General features: G+C 45.0%; 1 protein-coding gene across 1 annotated transcript; it reads left to right on the top strand.

Moving 5' to 3' along the window:
• Window positions 1-8275: 8275 nt before the first annotated feature.
• On the top strand, window positions 8276-12967 carry LOC116998732 (serpin B12-like). The gene is made up of 7 exons (XM_033064773.2): window positions 8276-8458; window positions 9839-9952; window positions 10291-10422; window positions 11278-11395; window positions 11942-12084; window positions 12268-12438; window positions 12563-12967. Exons 1-7 carry the CDS (start codon window positions 8288-8290, stop codon window positions 12965-12967), a joined length of 1254 nt encoding a protein of 417 aa, XP_032920664.1. The 5' UTR covers window positions 8276-8287.
• Window positions 12968-18763: the final 5796 nt, after the last annotated feature.

Below are 18763 nucleotides of genomic sequence, written 5' to 3'. Positions count from 1 at the left end.
GAAGGACTTGGCTGCAAAGACCTTTACTGGCTCAATTTCAGTGATACCCGAATGAGTGGTAATGATTGATGCACCCCATCATTGTCTCATCTGCTCTGTAAGCTGGAGTCAGATGGAGCCAGGGCTGTTGTCACTGTGGCTTCTGCTGGTTCTCCTGTAGGAGATGGGTCAGGACATTGTGCATGGAGTTGGTGACAAAACAGCTTCAAAGGCAGTCCATGCATAAAGAGGGACTGGTTGCCTCTAGTCTGTGCAGTTTGTGTGTGAGCACTGACTCTTTGTCAGGTGGTTCCAGCTGTCCAGTGGGTCATTTCATGCTTACTGCTACAGTCTGCTAGACTGAGGAAAACCTTTGGCAGATTGTCCCAACCCTTTCTTCCTTCCTGAATGAAATTTCCTAAAGGAGAAAAGCTCAGACATTGCTTTCTCAACTTTTTCAGGTTCTGAAAGCATTCCAGTTCAAGAGCCAGTCTTCATTTAATGGAGGCTGTAGTCTGTTTAAATGCTGATCAGAGCATTTGGCATATCCCCACAAATTTATGACAGCATTTTTCTCCTCATGAGAGCTTGGCCAGGAGGGGTTATCCCATGAAAGCTGAGAGAAACACTGCTTCAGGGTGGAGCCTGTCTTTCTCCACCTCTGACTAATTCCAAGGTGACCTAGCCTGTGCAAGGCAAGCAGATGTTAGAGATACAGAGCTGTCTTGGCCCAGATAAAGCAAACCCACTTATTGGTCATTTATGAAGAGGGTGGCTTGCCCATAAAAACCTCAGGTTCATTTTGCACTTCTGCCTCTTCTCTGCCAGTCCCACTGTGAAGTTTTTCCACCCCGCAGCATGTGAAGGAGAAGTATCCACAAGGTTCCTGCTGCTGTGAGAAACCTTTTACAGTCTGCTATTTTCATTCTTCCCATTGCTGGCCTCTGGGCCTCAGGCAAGAGATTGCATGGGAGGACATGGGAAATTGTGTGTGGGAGTTTGTGTAGGAACTCTTATGTGCTGGAAGGAGTTGGTTACAATGGTGAGAGTGAGCATAGCTGAGGACTTGCTCAGAGTGACAAGGTGCTCCACCTCGCCTTTCAACAGGGCATTGCTATCCAGTGATGGATGATGCCCCTGATGGAAACCAGCAAGCTGTGGCTGGCTTTGGCAGGTAGCTTCAAGCTGCAGGGCTGTGTGCCTGCTCACCTCATCACTTGCTCACTTGCACCGTCACTGCCCGCGCCTTACTCCCAGCATTTGGTTGGGAAGGGACGCATCTTAATGTCTTGTGGCAGCAAAAGCAGTTTGTGGGGAAGTTCTGAAACTTGAAAAATGCAACTTAAAGCAAATTGGAAAAGTGGTACATTTTTCTGAATATACTGTCCCAAGGGCTTAGAAAAGACAGAATTTGCACCTACATTGACATTTCCTGAGGCAAACAAGTTAAGCAGATGTCAGGGAAGCTCTGAGAGAATGTATGACAGATCAAGCAACACAAATCAGTGGAAGAATTATGTCAATATAGGAAGAAGGTAAAAAGCACATAAATTGGAAGAAGGAAAGTCTTTCCTTATATACTTAGATTGTCACTGAAAAGAAGCTTGGACTAGGAAAGCATCAGAATATATATGGTAAGGCAACATTCACAAATAAATACATTTAAAAAATAGAGAAAGAAAGAAAGAAAGAAAGAAAGAAAGAAAGAAAGAAAGAAAGAAAGAAAGAAAGAAAGAAAGAAAGAAAGAAAGAAAGAGAAAGAAAGAAAGAAAGAAAGAAAGAAAGAAAGAAAGAAAGAAAGAAAGAGAAAGAAAGAAAGAAAGAAAGAAAGAAAGAAAGAAAGAAAGAAAGAAAGAAAGAAAGAAAGAAAGAAAGAAAGAAAAGAAAGAAAAGAAAGAAAGAAAGAAAGAAAGAAAGAAAGAAAGAAAGAAAGAAAGAAAGAAAGAAAGAAAGAAAGAAAGAAAGAAAGAAAGAAAGAAGAAAGAAAGAAAGAAAGAAAGAAAGAAAGAAAGAAAGAAAGAAAGAAAGAAAGAAAGAAAGAAAGAAAAAGAACTGAAGAAGACTAAGGAGTACTACAGGAACATGCAAGAAGAAACAACAGAAAAAGAAAGTGATTGGCAGATGGAAGCAAAAAAGCAAGGAAACGATCAGAGGTAATGAGAACAGTGATTTCATCCTTGTATCTTGCATTGCTTATGGATTCCTGTTTTCAGATGGGTACTAGAGCACTGGAGCTCAGCCAGCTGGGCTGAGACCTTGGCAGAGGAGTAGGAAAAAGCAAAGCTGGATGGTTCTGTGCCTAAAGAAGAGGATGATCCAGCTTCAGCACTAGAAGGAAAGCAAGGAAAGGGAAATATGGTGCAGGGGGGCCTTCTTCCTCTTTCCTGCTTACCACATTTGATCCCATAAGTATCCTATGAATCCAAAGCCATTTTTATGCTTTGTAGGAAGAAAGAAGAGAGAAAGAAAAGACATAAAACTTTTGCTGTTGCAAAGCCACATACAACCCCAGTTTAGTTCTGTTCTCTGAGTCCTACTGCCATGACCCAGTGTTGCTGCTGAGTTCAGTGGTACTGATTAGAGATCAAACACTGTGCTAGTGCAGCTCTGTGCTTCCCATCTTTTTACTTCCTTCTCACTTTATGCTGGAGACTTAACCTCAGTGATCAACCAGCATTCTTTTATTTTTAACTCCAGCAACTTAAAAGAATACCCCCTGGCTGGGGATTCCTGTTACAGTTCAAGGAAATATTTCTTCCCTTCTCTAATTAAGCTCCTTCCATGCACATAAAGCCAACTCCTTACCTGAGAGGGAGAGATGGCTGTAGGCAACATAATGCATTTCCCATTCATTTGCTCTATCTCTGCAAGCAAGCTCATCTCCAACCTTGGCATGAACCCTGCACACACCTTTGTCCAGGCCAGACCCCATCAAAACTTGAAAGGGACTATGCACTGCAGCGCAGTCATGGGTCTTCTTAGGGTTAATGATCAGTTTTCCAGCTGAGAGTGACTTGGCATTGCAATCAGGAGATGTTGCCAGCAGATATTGCTTGCCAGACTTGTTGGGCAGCTTGAGAGAAATGCTAATAGCATATTGCTAGATATAGGTTTCCCATTCTTCTATGGGGAAACTTCATGATGATGGCATTTGCATTAAACAGCAAGATGCTGCTATCAGCAATCATTGGTTAGAGACTGAACTTTGCCGCAAGAGAGTGGGAGATTATTCTGAATACAGTATTCACAGGAACGTGCTCCAGAACTCAGCTGTTGTCTTCTTCATTTAACCTCTTCAGGCAAGAAGGTAAAAATTCTATGTTGTTTTGTAGTTTTCTTTTTTTCCCCTAAAGTAACTGTGATTTTTTTTTCCCTGATCCAAAGTAGTCTACAGGCTGATAAAGTAAACATTATTTGTACATATGATGAGAGAGAGAGAGAGATACCTTTACAGGCTGCAGGCAGCAAAACACACTGCTAAAATTCAGGTGGCTCAAGAGCTCACACAAAGGATAGCTGGTTTCAGCAGGACATGAACGAAGATTTTAGGGACACATCTAAAGTTTCTTACCTAAATTTCACAGCCTTCTGAACCTGAAACTTCCCCAAAACCTCTTTGTCCACCCAGTAAAGTCTAATTGCCACAAGACTGATGAGCTCAGTGGCTTTTACAAGAAAATAGATGCTTTTGTGCCTGTACCTCCAGAAGGTCTGAAGGATACGCTCTTTCAGAGCACCTCTACTCACTTTGGTAGAAACAGGCTTCATATAAAGTGATGGTGCTGGTGACCTGGGCAACCTGACCCACAGGATGAGAGATACAGCTTGATTTTCCTTCTTTACTCACATTTCTATGGCACAAGAAAAGGCCTTGAAATGTTCACTAGATGAGAGAGCGGGTATGCAGTTCTTTGACTGGGTTCTAAGTCATTTCCCCTTTACACTGATCCCCACTACCAGGGAAGTTGTTTATGTTCTTAAACAATGATGCTATAAAAGAGAAAGGGTGGAGTGGTATTCAGATTTTGTTTTGTTAGTGGGGGTGTTAGTCTTTGCTATTAAAATATGAGCTCCTGGGTTTGGCAATGCTGTTTAGAAGCTTGCAGAGAAGCCTGTGTCATGGAAATCTGATGTGCACACAGGCACAGCAAACATCTTGCCACCATACAGCTTGTAACACATCCATGTCTGTTTATGCAGAAATAACTGGCCTAGAAAGAAGTATAGAAGAGACCAGAGGGGCTGATGAAAGCTAAAAAAACAGCCAGAGAAAAGCTTTCTGGCATAAAAGTAGCATCCTGAGAGGTTGTTTGTAAAATGAACTTGGCACCATTTCACTTGAAAAGCTGCTTTGTACTGAAATGCATTGGTTTTTAATTTAAGGCATGTGTTGCGCCACTCAAGGATGATCAGAATTACTGTGTTGTAGGAAATTTAATTTTTTAATGTGCTGTTTGTCCCTTTCACTCCAAATCAGCATAGAAACACTTGGAAATGTATCGTTTTATGAAAGGTAATGAAAAATAAGAAAGTAATTCTACCAATTTTCATGTGAGGACATGGCACTATCTGCCATGTTGACTTTTTCTAGGAGAGACTGTGTAATTTCTGCCAATTCTATTTTCCTCTATGTATTAGAAATGAAGGTGTATTAAGGCAACTTAATGGGATGCAGATTGAATAAGTAAAACATGCAGTGGGAATTATCATGTGGCATCAGGCAAAACAGGTTCCTTCTTACTTAACTTGTATGAAATATAGAATTACCTTTGCAGCAAGGCTACAGGTCTCTTACCTTCTCCACCCTATTTACTGCCTCCTCCTGTTGACTGAATAATATAATCTACTACAACCATTAATTATGACAGCTTTCAGCACAGGTTTCTTTATTCTTTGATAGTTTTTGTTTTGATTTCATCTAGCCTTAGCAAAAAACAAACTATAAAGAGAGAACAGATCATGAATATTTACAGAAAAGGAGTGTTTATCATTTCACACAGCCATGGAGGAAGTTTGTAATTTTTACAAGGTCTGTGGCATGCAGTGGTTTCTTCTGAAGGAAACTATTTTCCTGGGTAGCTTCTTGCTCACATAGTGCCAGTAATTTCAGACTATGTTAAAAGCTGCTGAACTATCATGCAAAGGATCTCCTGTCATCAGGGGCTCTGCACTACTAATAGTGCTCAGTGCAGGTGCTTTGGCTAGTGTAGAACAGCAGCTAGGAACTTCCTGGAACATTTCTTTTGATCCTATATCATCCCTCCTTACCACTCCAAGATTATTCAAAAGTGACATTACCATTTGCTTCCACCATGCAGATGTTCTCCAAAAGCTGTGGTCCTTGCAGTAGCTCCAAAAGCCTGAATTATTACACAGATTACACAGAAGGCTATGTGGTGTGGAATCATTCATACACTGGTTCCCACCCCATTTTAGATTAAGAAAGTTCATTAAATCCTTTCATTATGCAGCAAGAAAGTTTCTCTACCTGCCCTCCCTTCCTCTGGATTTCTAGAGCAGCTCTCTAAGTCGTTCCCACTCACAAAACCATGGAGCTGGCTGTAGTGCTTGCACCTGGATGTCTCCCTGGTGACAGCCTGCTGCTTTTGCTAAAGGAGCGGCCACATCAGTGCGCCAGACACTCGCTTTAAAACCTGTTCCCATATCCTGGGCTCTCCCTCCATTCTTGGCACTCAGTCCTTTCCCTGCAGGGTGGGGTGGAGCTGCCATCTTCCTACTGAGTAAGATTATTAGCTCCTTTTTTTCTCCTTGGCTGCTTCTGAAGCTGGGACACACCTACAAAGTGCCTCATGCCCTACATTCACTGTGTCTGATTTCACAGCTCCATTTCAGATCTTTCACGAGATGTGGAAGTATAGCTCTACAAACTTCAGCACTGATGATGCACTGAGTTTTGTTTTCAGAAGGTTGTTGATAGTTTCGTCTAAGAGTGGAAGAAAAGAGAAATTATTTAGAGCAATGGCTTGTGGTAAGATCACTGCATTATTAAAAGGAAAATTAAAACTGTATTGCATAAAAAGACACTAATAGCAGAGCTAGAACAGTTGTGTTCAGAATTAATGAGATAAAACTCATCTTTAATTTGTCTGTGTAAAGAACCCTTTGGATAGTTCTCATCTGTTTGCCCATTTGCATTATGTCTTTATGTGAAGTACTTCTGGACTTCAGGGTAAAACAAAAGTCTCAGTATGAAACATCTATGAATTTTTCTTTCAACATCACAGGTTCTTTCCACAGAGCATCACTCAGAAACAGGATGAAGCATTGATTGTTGCTGTACTTTTCAAGTTAGTCAAATGGCAAGAAGTGACTGCATTTGCAACATGTTGTACCTTCATATATTCAGTAACTTTACTTTTTCATCTCTTCCAAACCTCCGCAGCAGTTTTTGTTTTAGGCTCAGTCTGTTTTCCTGTGGGCTGAGTTAATTCCCATTGTCTGGCACTTGCTGAAGATGGTTTCACAGACAAATCCTGCACCTTGGTTGAGCCATACCAACTCCCAATGCCCTGGTAATTTCTGGCACCTGATTCCCAGCTTTCCAGGCAGAGTCATGCCTGGCTCATAGCTGAGCTGGAGATAGCGTGCATGCTGCATTTCGAGAACAGTGCAGGGCATTTTGAGTTGCTCTTTGCATAAAGAGAACTCTGTGAGGGTCACGCTGTCTGTGAAGGGAGGGAGCTGTGGCTGTGCTAGAGGAACTGGGGCCTCAGTGGGAGGCTGACAGGAGAGTTTTGGCTGGAATGGGTTGTTGCAGGTCCCCTGCAATGACCTGCAAGGCAATGCCTTCCCCAGAGGGCTCAAAACAAGTCTCAAAGGGGCTCCAACAGCACAGGACAAGCTGTACAAGTGCCCTGCTGATAAAAATCCTGAAGTTCAGCTTTGCACCAGCTGCTTCCCACCTTTAACCTCTGGTGACACAGACTGGAGCTCCTCAGGTAACCTCACCTTGCAAGCTGCAGCTTCAGGGCAGACAGGGCTGAGGAAGAGTGCCTGCTGGGCTGTGGCCATCTGTGGGCACTGGGGAGAACCACATGGCTGTGCATTCACTCATTTTTCCAAAAGAGAAGCTTTCAGAAAGCTGGCAGCTTTCTCTGGACCTGAGCCATGCTAGTCCCATTGAAGGCTGAAAGGTAGAGACATGAAGGATTTGTCTCCATACTGTGGCCGTGTATTTTTCCCTAAATAAATAATCCTTCTGGAACACAGACCAGTGCTATTTGTCAAAAATGTTTGTTTGATACTGAAAGTGATGTTGGGTTTGTTTTTTGTTTTTTTTTAATATATGAGGATTCCAGAAAATTTTGTATGACCCCACTGGTATCTACACAACACCTTTACAATTCTCCTAAGATTCAGGAAAGGTGTTTCTAATCACCCATTTTTCTAATTCTAGGAGTTATTTCTAATTCTAGGAGTTTCTAATCACCCGATGGCCTCCTCCTTACAAGGACCATGCTGATCTTGGTCCTAGCTTGTTCTTAGTGGAGTAGATTGAACTAAATGACCCATGGGAGAGGTATCAGACTGTAATGTTTCCAGTACAAAAGTAGAGAGTGACACATATCTTGTTATAGCACTGAGCAGGAACTTACAGACTCGAGGGCTCCTGGGCTATTTCTTTGTTTGGAATTTCTAATTGTGCATCCTTGCCTCTATCTCTGACTGCTGGAACTTATGAGAAGTTAAAAGTGTATTTCAGACTGGTAATGTTTCCATATGTAGTTCACTCTCCATAGCTGTTAATTACCCTTTTCCACATAATTCAAATATTTAATTAATAGTGATTTTATATTTAGAAACCTGTTGTTTGAAACCTCTTCAGCACAGCTCTGGTTACCACAGATGGTTATATGCAGGCTTAGTCTCTGTCACCAAGTCTCTGTCACTAATGTATATTGTTAAGAGGAAAGAGTTGTGCAAGTGTGTGCATCAAACCAGTTTGGAGAAGAAAAATGTTAATCCATATCTGTCTAATTTCAATTCCATTAGTTGAAACAAGAAACAGCATGGGATAAAGCAGAAAAAGGGTCCTTTATGAGGAATGTACATATGTTGTGAGCATGGGTCCCTTTTGCAGACCCTCTGTGGTTTTGCTCCTGCTGTGCACCATAGACTGATCTGTGCAAGGCTGATTGAAACTTCCAGGCTTCAGAAAACGTGTGTTATGTTCAACAATCAGCTGTGGGACTATCTCAGGGCAGACAGATGCTTCACAGTGTGGTCCAGCTAGGCCAGCTGCACTAAACTGCTTAATTCTTTTGTGCTCCCACTCAGCAGCTGCTTCATGATGGACTCCATTTCTAGACCAGTTACTGAGTTTTGCCTTGATCTCTACAAAAAGCTCAACAGAAGTGCAGAGGACACAAATATTGTCTTCTCTCCAATGAGCATCTCCGTTGCTCTGGCCTTGATCCATCTTGGTGCAAGAAACAACACTGCTGCTCAGATTGAAAAAGTGAGTATGGATGAACCTTGGTGAGGTGCTTCCACATTGCTTGCTGTTCACTTAATGGAAATGTTGGGCATCCCAGCACGGCACACATGCAAGTTTCTCACAGGAAACCTGCACAAGGGCAGGCACACGTGGTGCCTTCACAGTTGTGCTTGGAGCACTGTCATCCATGCCATCTGCTGGTGTGACTCTCATCATACCCTCTGCAAGAGCACAGAGCAAGGGCTGACTGAGGGGAGGTGACACAGCACAGTGAGGCACTCTAGCTTTCCCCAAACCTGCTGGCAGAATATCAGGCTTTATTTCAGAATTATGGGCAAGCGTTTCCTCCAGTGGTTGCTATGAGAATCCTGAGAGTGGGAGTCTGGGAGGGCATTGGGGAGAGCTGCAGACACCTGAAGGGGTTGCACCTGGCTGGAAGCTTGGCTCACTCGTCCCATACGATATTCGAGAGTCAAAATGTCAAAGAGACCCTGGTGGGCAAGAGGGAGGTGAAGAAGGCCACCCCTCCAGTCACTGTGACTTTACTTCCTGCAGTGCAAGTTCTGCTTTCTACAACCTTTCTTCTCTTTTCTTTTTTTCTTTCTTCTCCCTACCATGAATGGTAAAAGACCAATAACCCTGAGGCAGAAGTTCTCACCAGGGTGTGGTGGGTTGACCTTTGCTGTGGCTGCCAGGTACTGACCGAGACACTCTCTCAGAATCTGTTCTCTTTGCACAGAGATGACCCCTGCAGCCCCCTGGCTACCATAACCCTGCCACACCATTTCTTTAGACAGGGACTCCTGCTTATTTTAGGAAAGCAATGAGAATTGCTCAATATCAGTATCTTCTATAAAACAAGAGTAAGTCTATGCATGATGCAATGCTGTTATAATAGAAAAGCTGCTGAAAATTTTTCAGTGATTATTCGCACAGTAGAAAAAAGGACTGGTTTCCATTAAGAGAACTGTGGTTTTGATCTATTTCTTAAGCTGATGCTAATGTTAAGAATGACTGCAAGAAGTCAGTTTTGATGTTTTTAAAGAAAATTAGTTTTGTCTCTTGGCTTGGGGAAACTTTTTGTTTTGAAATTTAAGATAACTGTAGTGAATCAAATATAGCAACGAAAACACAAATCAAATATAAACATTTTGAGATAGTGAAGAGTAACATTTTGAGGGATTAAGTGCAAGCTCTTCTTGGTTTGTTACTGTAGAAATTGAGTCTGAACATGAATATATGAGCAAGTTCAAGTCTGTCATTTCAGCTGATGAGTGAAGCTGATAAAACATCTTTCATGAATCTACACCACTTATCCAATACAGCACAGCAAAGCTTTTAAACAAGGAATGTGGTTTTATCCCAGTTAAAATCGACATAATTTTACGTCTTCCCTTGCAGGTGCTCCATGTCAAGAAAGCTGTAGGAAGAATGAGTCTTGGATATGATCACGAGAGTGCAGCCCCAGAAATGGAGCCAGAAGGATGCCTGGAGAGTCAGCCTTCCTTCTCAGAGGTGCGTCCTTGGGTGGGGAGCCCTACCTTGACTGTGTTGTGTTAGTGCTGGTAGAACACTAGGGTTTGCCACTGGAGGGAGTCAAGATCACATGCTCAGAGTCTGCCTAATCCTCTAGGAAATTACTGTTAAAAGTTTTATTTTATTAAGGGCCAGTAAGTCAATAGCAAAGCCTTCACTGATCTCATCTGAAGGAGGATCAGCCTACAAAGCTTATACTAGCTGGATTTAAAAATCAGTACAGCAGGAGTTAGCCTTATAGTGTTATTTAATTAAGATGTAAATTAGCAACCAAAGCTGTACAGAGGAATCATCTTAATTATTGTGTTTACTCCCAGTGTAACAAGGAGGGAGCCCTTAACCATAAAGTGTTCCAGGAGCTGCTCTTACAACTACAAAACCTTGGTGAAAAATATGTTTTAACCTTGGCCAACAACCTCTTTATACAACAAGGATTTGAGCTCCAGCAGGTAAGTCATCTGGTGACTGCTGTGGCCGTTACCTCAAGCTTCCCTGTGACTGTGAGCCTCACTGTTGCCCCTCTTGTGTGTGCTTTGGAGCACATGATGTGCTATATGGAGCTCTTGAGGCTGGTGGGAAAGAAACAGGACTGTCAATTTTCCACGCTTTTATAAAAACAAAAAACAAACCACAAACAAACCACCCTGTGAATATCAAAGGCTACAGAGCAAAAATAAAGCAGGGATCTGTTAATTTTTGGCATATATGTGCACTCAGCCAGAGGAGAACCTACAACCAAAAATGGCCTATTCAAGCTGTCTGTAACTACCTACTTCAGGTCCTGCAAGTGGGACAGCTGGGGCAGCAGCAAGCTTGGAGAGGTTTATCTCCAGGAAGGTAGTACATGTTCATGCACAGGACTGCTCTGCTGAACTTCTTGCTCCTTTCCTACAGAATGACTAAGTGGTCTTGAGACTACTTGGTATGGCTAACTTGTTAGTCACATCTTTGCTTTTCTGTCAATTACTTAGATACTTAAGCATCAAACAACTCATCTTGCATTTTTTCTGTTTCTTTGATTTTTTTTTTAACTGAATTTCAGTTATGCAGTTCTCCATGACCCTTTCTTCTGGTTTTCTTTTCACTTATTTACATTTTTGACCTATGCTTTAGAATAATTATCTCTTCTTCAAAGATCCTTGGAATAAACTTCAGATATTGACAATTCCAGAATGAAATTTTGCCTTATGGACTCAACAGGTCCCTCACAATTTCTAAAATACTATTGAGAGATCGATTTCTTTCAAAAGGCAGTAAGTTCTTAATAGATTTGACCAATTTGTAATCTTTATTTTACTTTACAGCAATTTCTAATGTGTAGCAAGGAACTGTATGGAGCAATGCTGCAAACAGTGGACTTTCATGGTGCTGTCGAAGCTGCCAGAAGAAAAATTAATGCTTGGGTTGAAAGTGAGACACAAGGTAAAACAAAGCAAAATCATAACCATTCTATCACCGCCTTCCTACATGGATGCAACAAAATAAATTTCAGGATAGGAAAAGCAAAGACCTATTCACATTTTTATGTGCTCAATCTTATGCTGTTTAAGGGTAGTTTGTCTTCCCATCTGCTCTTGAAATATTAGAGCAAGTTACCAGCTAAATTATTTATGAGTTAAAGATATGTTTGCTGAAAAATATTTTTATTCCCACCCTTATGCCTGGCCTGATAATTTCAGTAATACCTATAAGTCTTGACAAGACAAACTGCTCCTACAAACAGCCATAAATTCAGATTCAGAACACCATGGGATAATTTGGTGACCCCCCAGTTTCCCCATCCTCCCTGGCTGGTAACAAGACAGAGGAAGCTACCATTTGTATACCTGTATTGTTTTTGTCCTTTGAATAAACTGAGAACTGTTTCTAAGTTTTCCCAAAACTAAATTCACAGACCAATAGTAAAGTCTCAGTCCAGAGTCTTAATGACAGCTAATAAATACTTCTGTGTTTCAAAATTGTCTTTAGGTAAAATCAAGGAACTCTTTGCACCTGGTGTGATTGATGGGCATGCATTGCTGGTGCTTGTGAATGTAATCTACTTCAAAGCATCCTGGGAACACAAGTTTGAGGAATCAAAAACAGTGCAGAGGGATTTTAAACTGAATCAGGTACATCTACATTCTGTAAACCTTTACATTATTCACCTTGGATACTGTGAGCATTGCAGCAAGCACATTGTCCAGGGCTGAGCTGCCTGTGAGTAAGGTGTGGGTGTGTTGGGAACTTAACTTGCCTCCCCTGTTGGGGAGAGCTGTGTTGCCTAACTGACTGGGTAATTTTCTTTTCAATAGAACAGAAAGAAACCTGTGCAGATGATGTATCAGAAAGGCAAATTTAAACTGGGCTACATTGAGGAGGTGGCTGCTCAGATCCTTGAACTCCCTTATGCTCAGAAGTCGCTGAGCATGATCATCCTGCTGCCAAGTGATGTGGCTGATGGATCTGTAGGCGGGCTGGAGCAGGTAAGGCAGTACGTGTCACGGACTTGGGCTGGGAACCAGTTGTCTGAATTAACACTGGGTAAAGATCTCAATTTTTCAAAGCTTCTCACCTATTTTAACCTCCTTTTCTCCCCCTGCCTTATAGATTGAAAGCACAATCACCTCTGAAAATTTAATGCTGTGGGCCTCCTCAGAGAACATGTATGAGACAACAGTGGAGGTCTACCTGCCCCGATTCAAGCTGGAAGGCACCTTTAACCTCAATGAGGTTTTACAAGAGATGGGGATGACTGACATCTTCACTGAGTCCAAAGTTGACCTTTCTGCAATGACATTTGCAAAATCTCTGGTGCTGTCAAACGTTGTCCACAAGGCGTATGTGGAAGTCAATGAGGAAGGCACCGTGGCAGCGGCTGGCACTGGAGCTTCCATTGTCAGGAGGTCTCTGCCTCTCACTGAGGTGTTCATGGCTAATCACCCTTTCTTATTTTTTATTAGACACAATCCTACCAATGCTATCGTTTTCTTTGGCAAACTCTGTTCACCTTAAAATTGGGACCATTTTCTAACACTGTGAGGAACAACTGGATGAAGAGCAGAAATTATATTTTTCTCCCTAATGCTTTCTTAATCCTTTGACAGATAGTTTGTACTTCAAAATCATCACTGCAGCCAATTTTGTTTAGAACCTAAGAACCAGATGCTCTGCCACTAGGCTCCTTGAATTGTAAATGTAGATCTGAATCCAGAATATGAGTAAATTGTACCTTAAGCTCACTGGATATGAATAACATTTTGTTTCCTTGATGTGCACATGTGCTCATGGTAATAATAGGGTTGAGGTGGGAAGGGATCTCTGGAGATCGTCTGATCCACTTCCCCTGCATGAGCTAGGCCAGCTACAGCTGGTTGCCCAAAACCTAGTCCAGATGCTTTCTGGATATCTCCAAAGATGGAGACTCCACCATTTGTCTGGAGAACATCTCCTAAGTCTGTGTTAAGTTCTCAAATAACTCCAAAGGGAATTTTGCATACATGGTGTCTTCAGGAACAGGATACAAAACCATGTATTCCTAAAGATAGTTAATTATTTACATAGTATAGAAGGCTGTCTTTTATACGGGGATAAATAATTTATCTCTAGGTTTCAAAGAATAGAAAGGAAATGGTGTAAAGCATCCTACTGAAGTTACCAATGTCAAACACTGTAGCAATGAACTTCCAAGAAATGTGGTTTCCTTTTCCCATGTTGCTGTGTGGTGAATTTAAAAGTTCTGAGATGTGAATCTGAGAGACAGAGCTCTCTCCATGGTTTGAAAAATCAAGAAAGATTTTTTAAAGTGCAGTATAAATAATGGAAATCACAGTTAAACACTACCTGGGAATGTTTGTGGGAAAAAATCAAACTGCTTTCCAGCTGATAGGGAGACATTGCTGATAATTTGCTGGTTTAACATAAGTGATGTCTTCCTCAGAGGGATGAGGTTTAACAAATTTACATTTGTAATGTGCTTTTTAATTATATATGTAATGGAGAATCAGTGAATAACATGTTCCATGCACAGAATTATATATGGCTTCAGAAAGGAGAAGACACACTAAAACAATGATGTGTCTCTCCTAAATAGAATATAGGCTGGTTTTATACTTGTACATCCAAAAAGCCATCTGAAAGCAAAATTCCTCATCCAAAATTTGTAGGCATATTGTTTTCTCCTTTTGTAAATTTTCTAGCAGTTAGCATTTTCCTTTGCTTGCTCTGAACTCTCTTGATGTGAGTAATTAGATCATGTTGAAATTCAGGAGCAAGGTAGGATGAGGTATAAATTCCTGAAGAACATCTAGTGAATGGATTCAAAGCAGACGTTGTGAAAGCTGTTCTAACAGGGCTTCTGAAAAAGGCCATTACAATGACTCCTTTGTTTTCTGTTTTTTTAAAATTGGAAATAGTACTTAATTTCTGCAGTGGAGAAATTCAGGTGGCTCAGGAGATGAAGGGCCTGTATCCCATATCCTTGCTGGAATTCAAGCCTTCAGCTCTCAAGAGAATGCACCAAGTGCTCTCAGGCACTAGAGGCTGCCCACCTTCCTCTGAAGCCCTTACATGAAGAAGTGCAGCTTAAAGGCACAAGAAGAGAGCTCCAGGACAGATAACCTTACAGTTCAATAACTGCATTATAGATGAGTTCTGGTTTCCAGGGTCTGGTGCCATTCCTGTTGTAGTCCAGTAACAGAGGAAAAAAATTACAGTAATTTCACGACCATAAGGCGCACCGGACTATAAGGCGCACCCCCCGGGAGCCGGCACATTTTGCAACTTTGTAGATCAGATAAGGCGCACCGGTCTATAAGGCGCACCGGGTTTTTTTTTTGCAGCGAGGCTCCGCCCCCAGCTCCTCCCGCGCGCTTGCTGGCCGAGGCCCCGCCTCAACCCAGCAGCCATTGGCTCCCGGGCCTGCCTGTACCCGGCAGGGCCGGGCTATGCCCACCGCCGCTCCGTGCAGCATCCCCAGGGCCCCGCTGTTCCGGGAGTTCCCTGGCGCTCCGGGTGACCCAATGCCGGCAGGCTTGCCCCGTGCCGCCGCTGCCCCGATTCCAGCTGCTTGCCCCCTCCCCGCGTGGCAGCTGCTCCGATTCCGGGGGCTTTCGCCCCGCCCGCGCGGCGGCCGCCGTGATTCCGGGGGCTTTCGCCCCGCCCGCGCGGCGGCCGCCGTGATTCCGGGGGCTTTCGCCCCGCCCGCGCGGCGGCCGCCGTGATTCCGGGGGCTTTCGCCCCGCCCGCGCGGCGGCCGCCGTGATTCCGGGGGCTTTCGCCCCGCCCGCGCGGCGGCCGCCGTGATTCCGGGGGTTTTCGCCCCGCCCGCGCGGCGGCCGCCGTGCTTCTGGGGGCTTTCGCCCCGCCCGCGCAGCAGCCGATCCGATCCCTGCGGCTTTCGCCCCCCCCGCGCAGCAGCCGATCCGATTCCTGCGGCTTTAACACCCCCCGCAAGGGAGCCGTCCCAATGTCGGCGGGACGGCCCTGCGCGGGGGAGGCCCCGATGCCGGTGGGGCGGCCCCGAAGCCGGCCTGTCCGCCCCGCGCGGGGGCGGCCCCGAAGCCGGCGGGTCCGCCCCGCGCGGGGGCGGCCCCGATGCCGGCGGGACGGCCCTGCGCGGGGGAGGCCCCGATGCCGGTGGGGCGGCCCCGAAGCCGGCCTGTCCGCCCCGCGCGGGGGCGGCCCCGAAGCCGGCGGGTCCGCCCCGCGCGGGGGCGGCCCCGATGCCGGCGGGACGGCCCTGCGCGGGGGAGGCCCCGATGCCGGTGGGGAGGCACCGAAGCCGGCGGGTCTGCCCCGCGCGGGGGAGGCCCCGATGCCGGTGGGGAGGCCCCGAAGCCGGCGGGTCCGCTCCGCGCGGGGGCGGCCCCAAAGCCGGCGGGGAGGCCCCGATGCCGGCGGGTCCGCCCCGCGCGGGGGAGGCCCCGAAGCCGGCGGGCTCTCACTTCCGGGGTGGCAAATGTCGCAACTTTGTAGATCAGATGAGGCGCACCGGACTATAAGGCGCACTTCCGGTTTTGGGGGGAGATTTTAGTCAAAAGGGTGCGCCTTATAGTCGTGAAATTACTGTACCTGTATGTGGGTGTCTATCCTAACTAGAATGCTATGGAAGAATTTTTGTCTATATTTTTCTGATAGCATGAATTTTCCTTTACTTTCTTAATGTCTGCCTAGAAAAGAACATAGTGAATGAAGTAGGTCAGCTGTGAGCTTCATCTCAGTACTTCAGAGTGCTGCTGTGCAGCTTTTTCATCTGAATCCTCATGCATGAAATTAGATATTCTTAGTTATGGGATGCGGGTCACAGCTTTTGTGTAAGAACACTGCCACCTACACATCTCCAAGATTATTTTGCAATCCTCCCTCACTTGAGCGCTACAGTTTGGAAACAGAGTCCAGCTTTTCCACACACTTCCTGACAGTTTTAAACATGCTGGAAAAGCACTCCCAAAGGACCTCTCTCACAAATCCTGATGGATGCTGTATTTTCTCATGCAATGCCTCACGAGGCAGGGAGCTTGTGGCACAGCCCTAGCTGCAGCCTGCAACCTCACAGCACCAGCTGCTGCTCTGCTTCCACTCATACGTGACAGCTCCTTTTCCAAGAGAACCCCCTGCAGCCCACTCTGCTGCCTCTCACTTCTCTCCCCTGCAATCTGTCAGCACAGAGTAGTCCCAAATGTGGACCAGCAATGACCAGTCCTGCCTTTTCCACAGCCGTCAGCTTGCTCAGTGAGGAGTCATCTTACTAAATTGTAGTGGGACGACCACTGTGGAGAAAGGCTTTCTCAAACTAGAGTTTCATCAGAGGAAAAGTCCTCTCAGACATATTTTCAGATTACAGTAAATTCACGAATACAAGCCGCACGGAGTATAAGCCGCATATCCGGTGTGTTGGCAACATTGATGTCTTTGTCAATAAATAGGCCGCACCCGGAATATTAGCCGCACTTTAGTTCGCCGCGAACTTTCACAAAGTCGTCATTTAGTAACACAATCGCGGGATCGCCGGGGCTTACTGGCTTACTGACGACCTCGGAAACATTGTTTCCAAGTGAAAAAAGACACACCCTTTATTTACAAGCCGAAAAAGACAGGAACAATAGTGTGGTCATTTTGCGAGCATTCCCAATGGATCCGCGTTGCCTTTAAACAGCCGCTCAGCCACACGGGCAGGCAGCTGAGCTCCGAGCGGAGCCACATCTCTGTGCTGGCACAGGAGCGGCCGCTCTGACCCTCACAGCCCCGCGGGGCGAGCGGCCGTTGTAGCCCTCGCAGCCCCCGGGGGGAGCGGCTGTTGTAGCCCTCTCCCTGCGAGCCGAGTGGCCGTTCTACCCCTCTCCCTGCGGGCTGAGCGGCTCCCCCAGCCCTCTCCCTGTGAGCCCAGCCAGCCCCGTAGCCGCACAAGACTGAAAACACTTTAAAAAGTACAGAGAAATATCACACACTTTTATTGAACTGCCGAGGTAACTCGCCGAGGTAACTCGCCCCGATAACAACCCCCACCCCTCAGTAACGCCGCCATCCACAGGCAGGCAATAAGCTGTTCTCTGATTGGTTCATCGTCGGAACAACGGGAAACCATGGATTTAAAACTGTTTCGGCTCGGGACTGGACTGGTATGATACTAGGTAAGGGCAGATATCACATTTTTGTTCATAGATTAGCCGCACCCAAATATTAGCCGCACTTCCGGGTTTCCACCAAAATTTTTGTCTAATTACTGCGGCTTGTATTCGTGAAATTACTGTATATTCATGCAATCATTGCTTGTTATCTGGTGGGGACTTAGCTGAATTTTTTGCAATGGGTTCAGATGCTCATCTTCTGTGAGAAATGTGACATTCTGCCCAGAGCAGTGCTGAGCATGGAGCCTGTTGGTCTAAAATATAGGCATTGCTCAGCCCACAGCCACCCTCCAGACACCAGGAGGAAACACTGTGAAAAAACTGCTGCTTGTGATGCAGAGCAGCCTCCAGGGCTGAAGGATGAGTGCTTTGGCAGCATGGAGCCATTTCCTTGCTCATGAATGGTGATGAATGTGAAGGATCCTGGAAGACAAGCCTGGGGGCCTTTGGTGTATCTCTCATACCCCAGACAGGAACAACTCCACCTCACTGCCTTATTTGCTTGTTACTGGGTGCAAACCTTCCAGAGGTGCAGGCTGACAAAGGCTGTGGAGTTCAACAAAAGCCTCAGAAGCCCCACCATACATTTCAAGCCATAACCATTGATGCCTCAAGCTCCCCACACTCTTCTGCTGAAACATGTGGGCTAGGCCTAGTGTACAGGAAATCAGATCCACAACTGGAATACAGCAGCAAATATCCAGAACTGACAACCTCAGCTATGCCCCCATACCAGTGTCTAACTTCCTGGGGTGTTGTGGGAAAAAAATCCACATCCAATATGATGTACTTCAGTGAACCACAATGTCTGAAGCTTGGTCAGTGCTCCTAAACCATGTAGCAGCTCTTGCAAAAATCCCAGGATGTTGACTATGTGGCATAGCTTTTAGAAAAAATATGGAGGAGATGAAAGTGACTGCCGAGCTAGCTGGAGCAGGGAAAGAGTTTTCTTTGTGGAAGTTAATGAAGAAGAAACTGAGGCAGTTGCTGCTACAGAGGTGACCAAAAGAATGCTTTTCCTCTGTAATTCCTTATGAATCCAGAGCTGACCGCTTGTTCCTCTTGTTGATCAAACACAATCCAAACAAGAACATTCTCTACTTTGGCCAATGTTCTCCTTGAGGGTAGAGCAGTTTCTGCTTCTTTCTGCACAAAGATATAGTAGAAAGGAGTAAGGCAGAAA

The sequence above is a fragment of the Catharus ustulatus genome, chromosome 1 (genome assembly GCF_009819885.2).
Source record: "Catharus ustulatus isolate bCatUst1 chromosome 1, bCatUst1.pri.v2, whole genome shotgun sequence".
Classification (NCBI taxonomy): Eukaryota; Metazoa; Chordata; class Aves; order Passeriformes; family Turdidae; genus Catharus; species Catharus ustulatus.
This window is presented reverse-complemented; position numbering and strand designations above follow the sequence as displayed.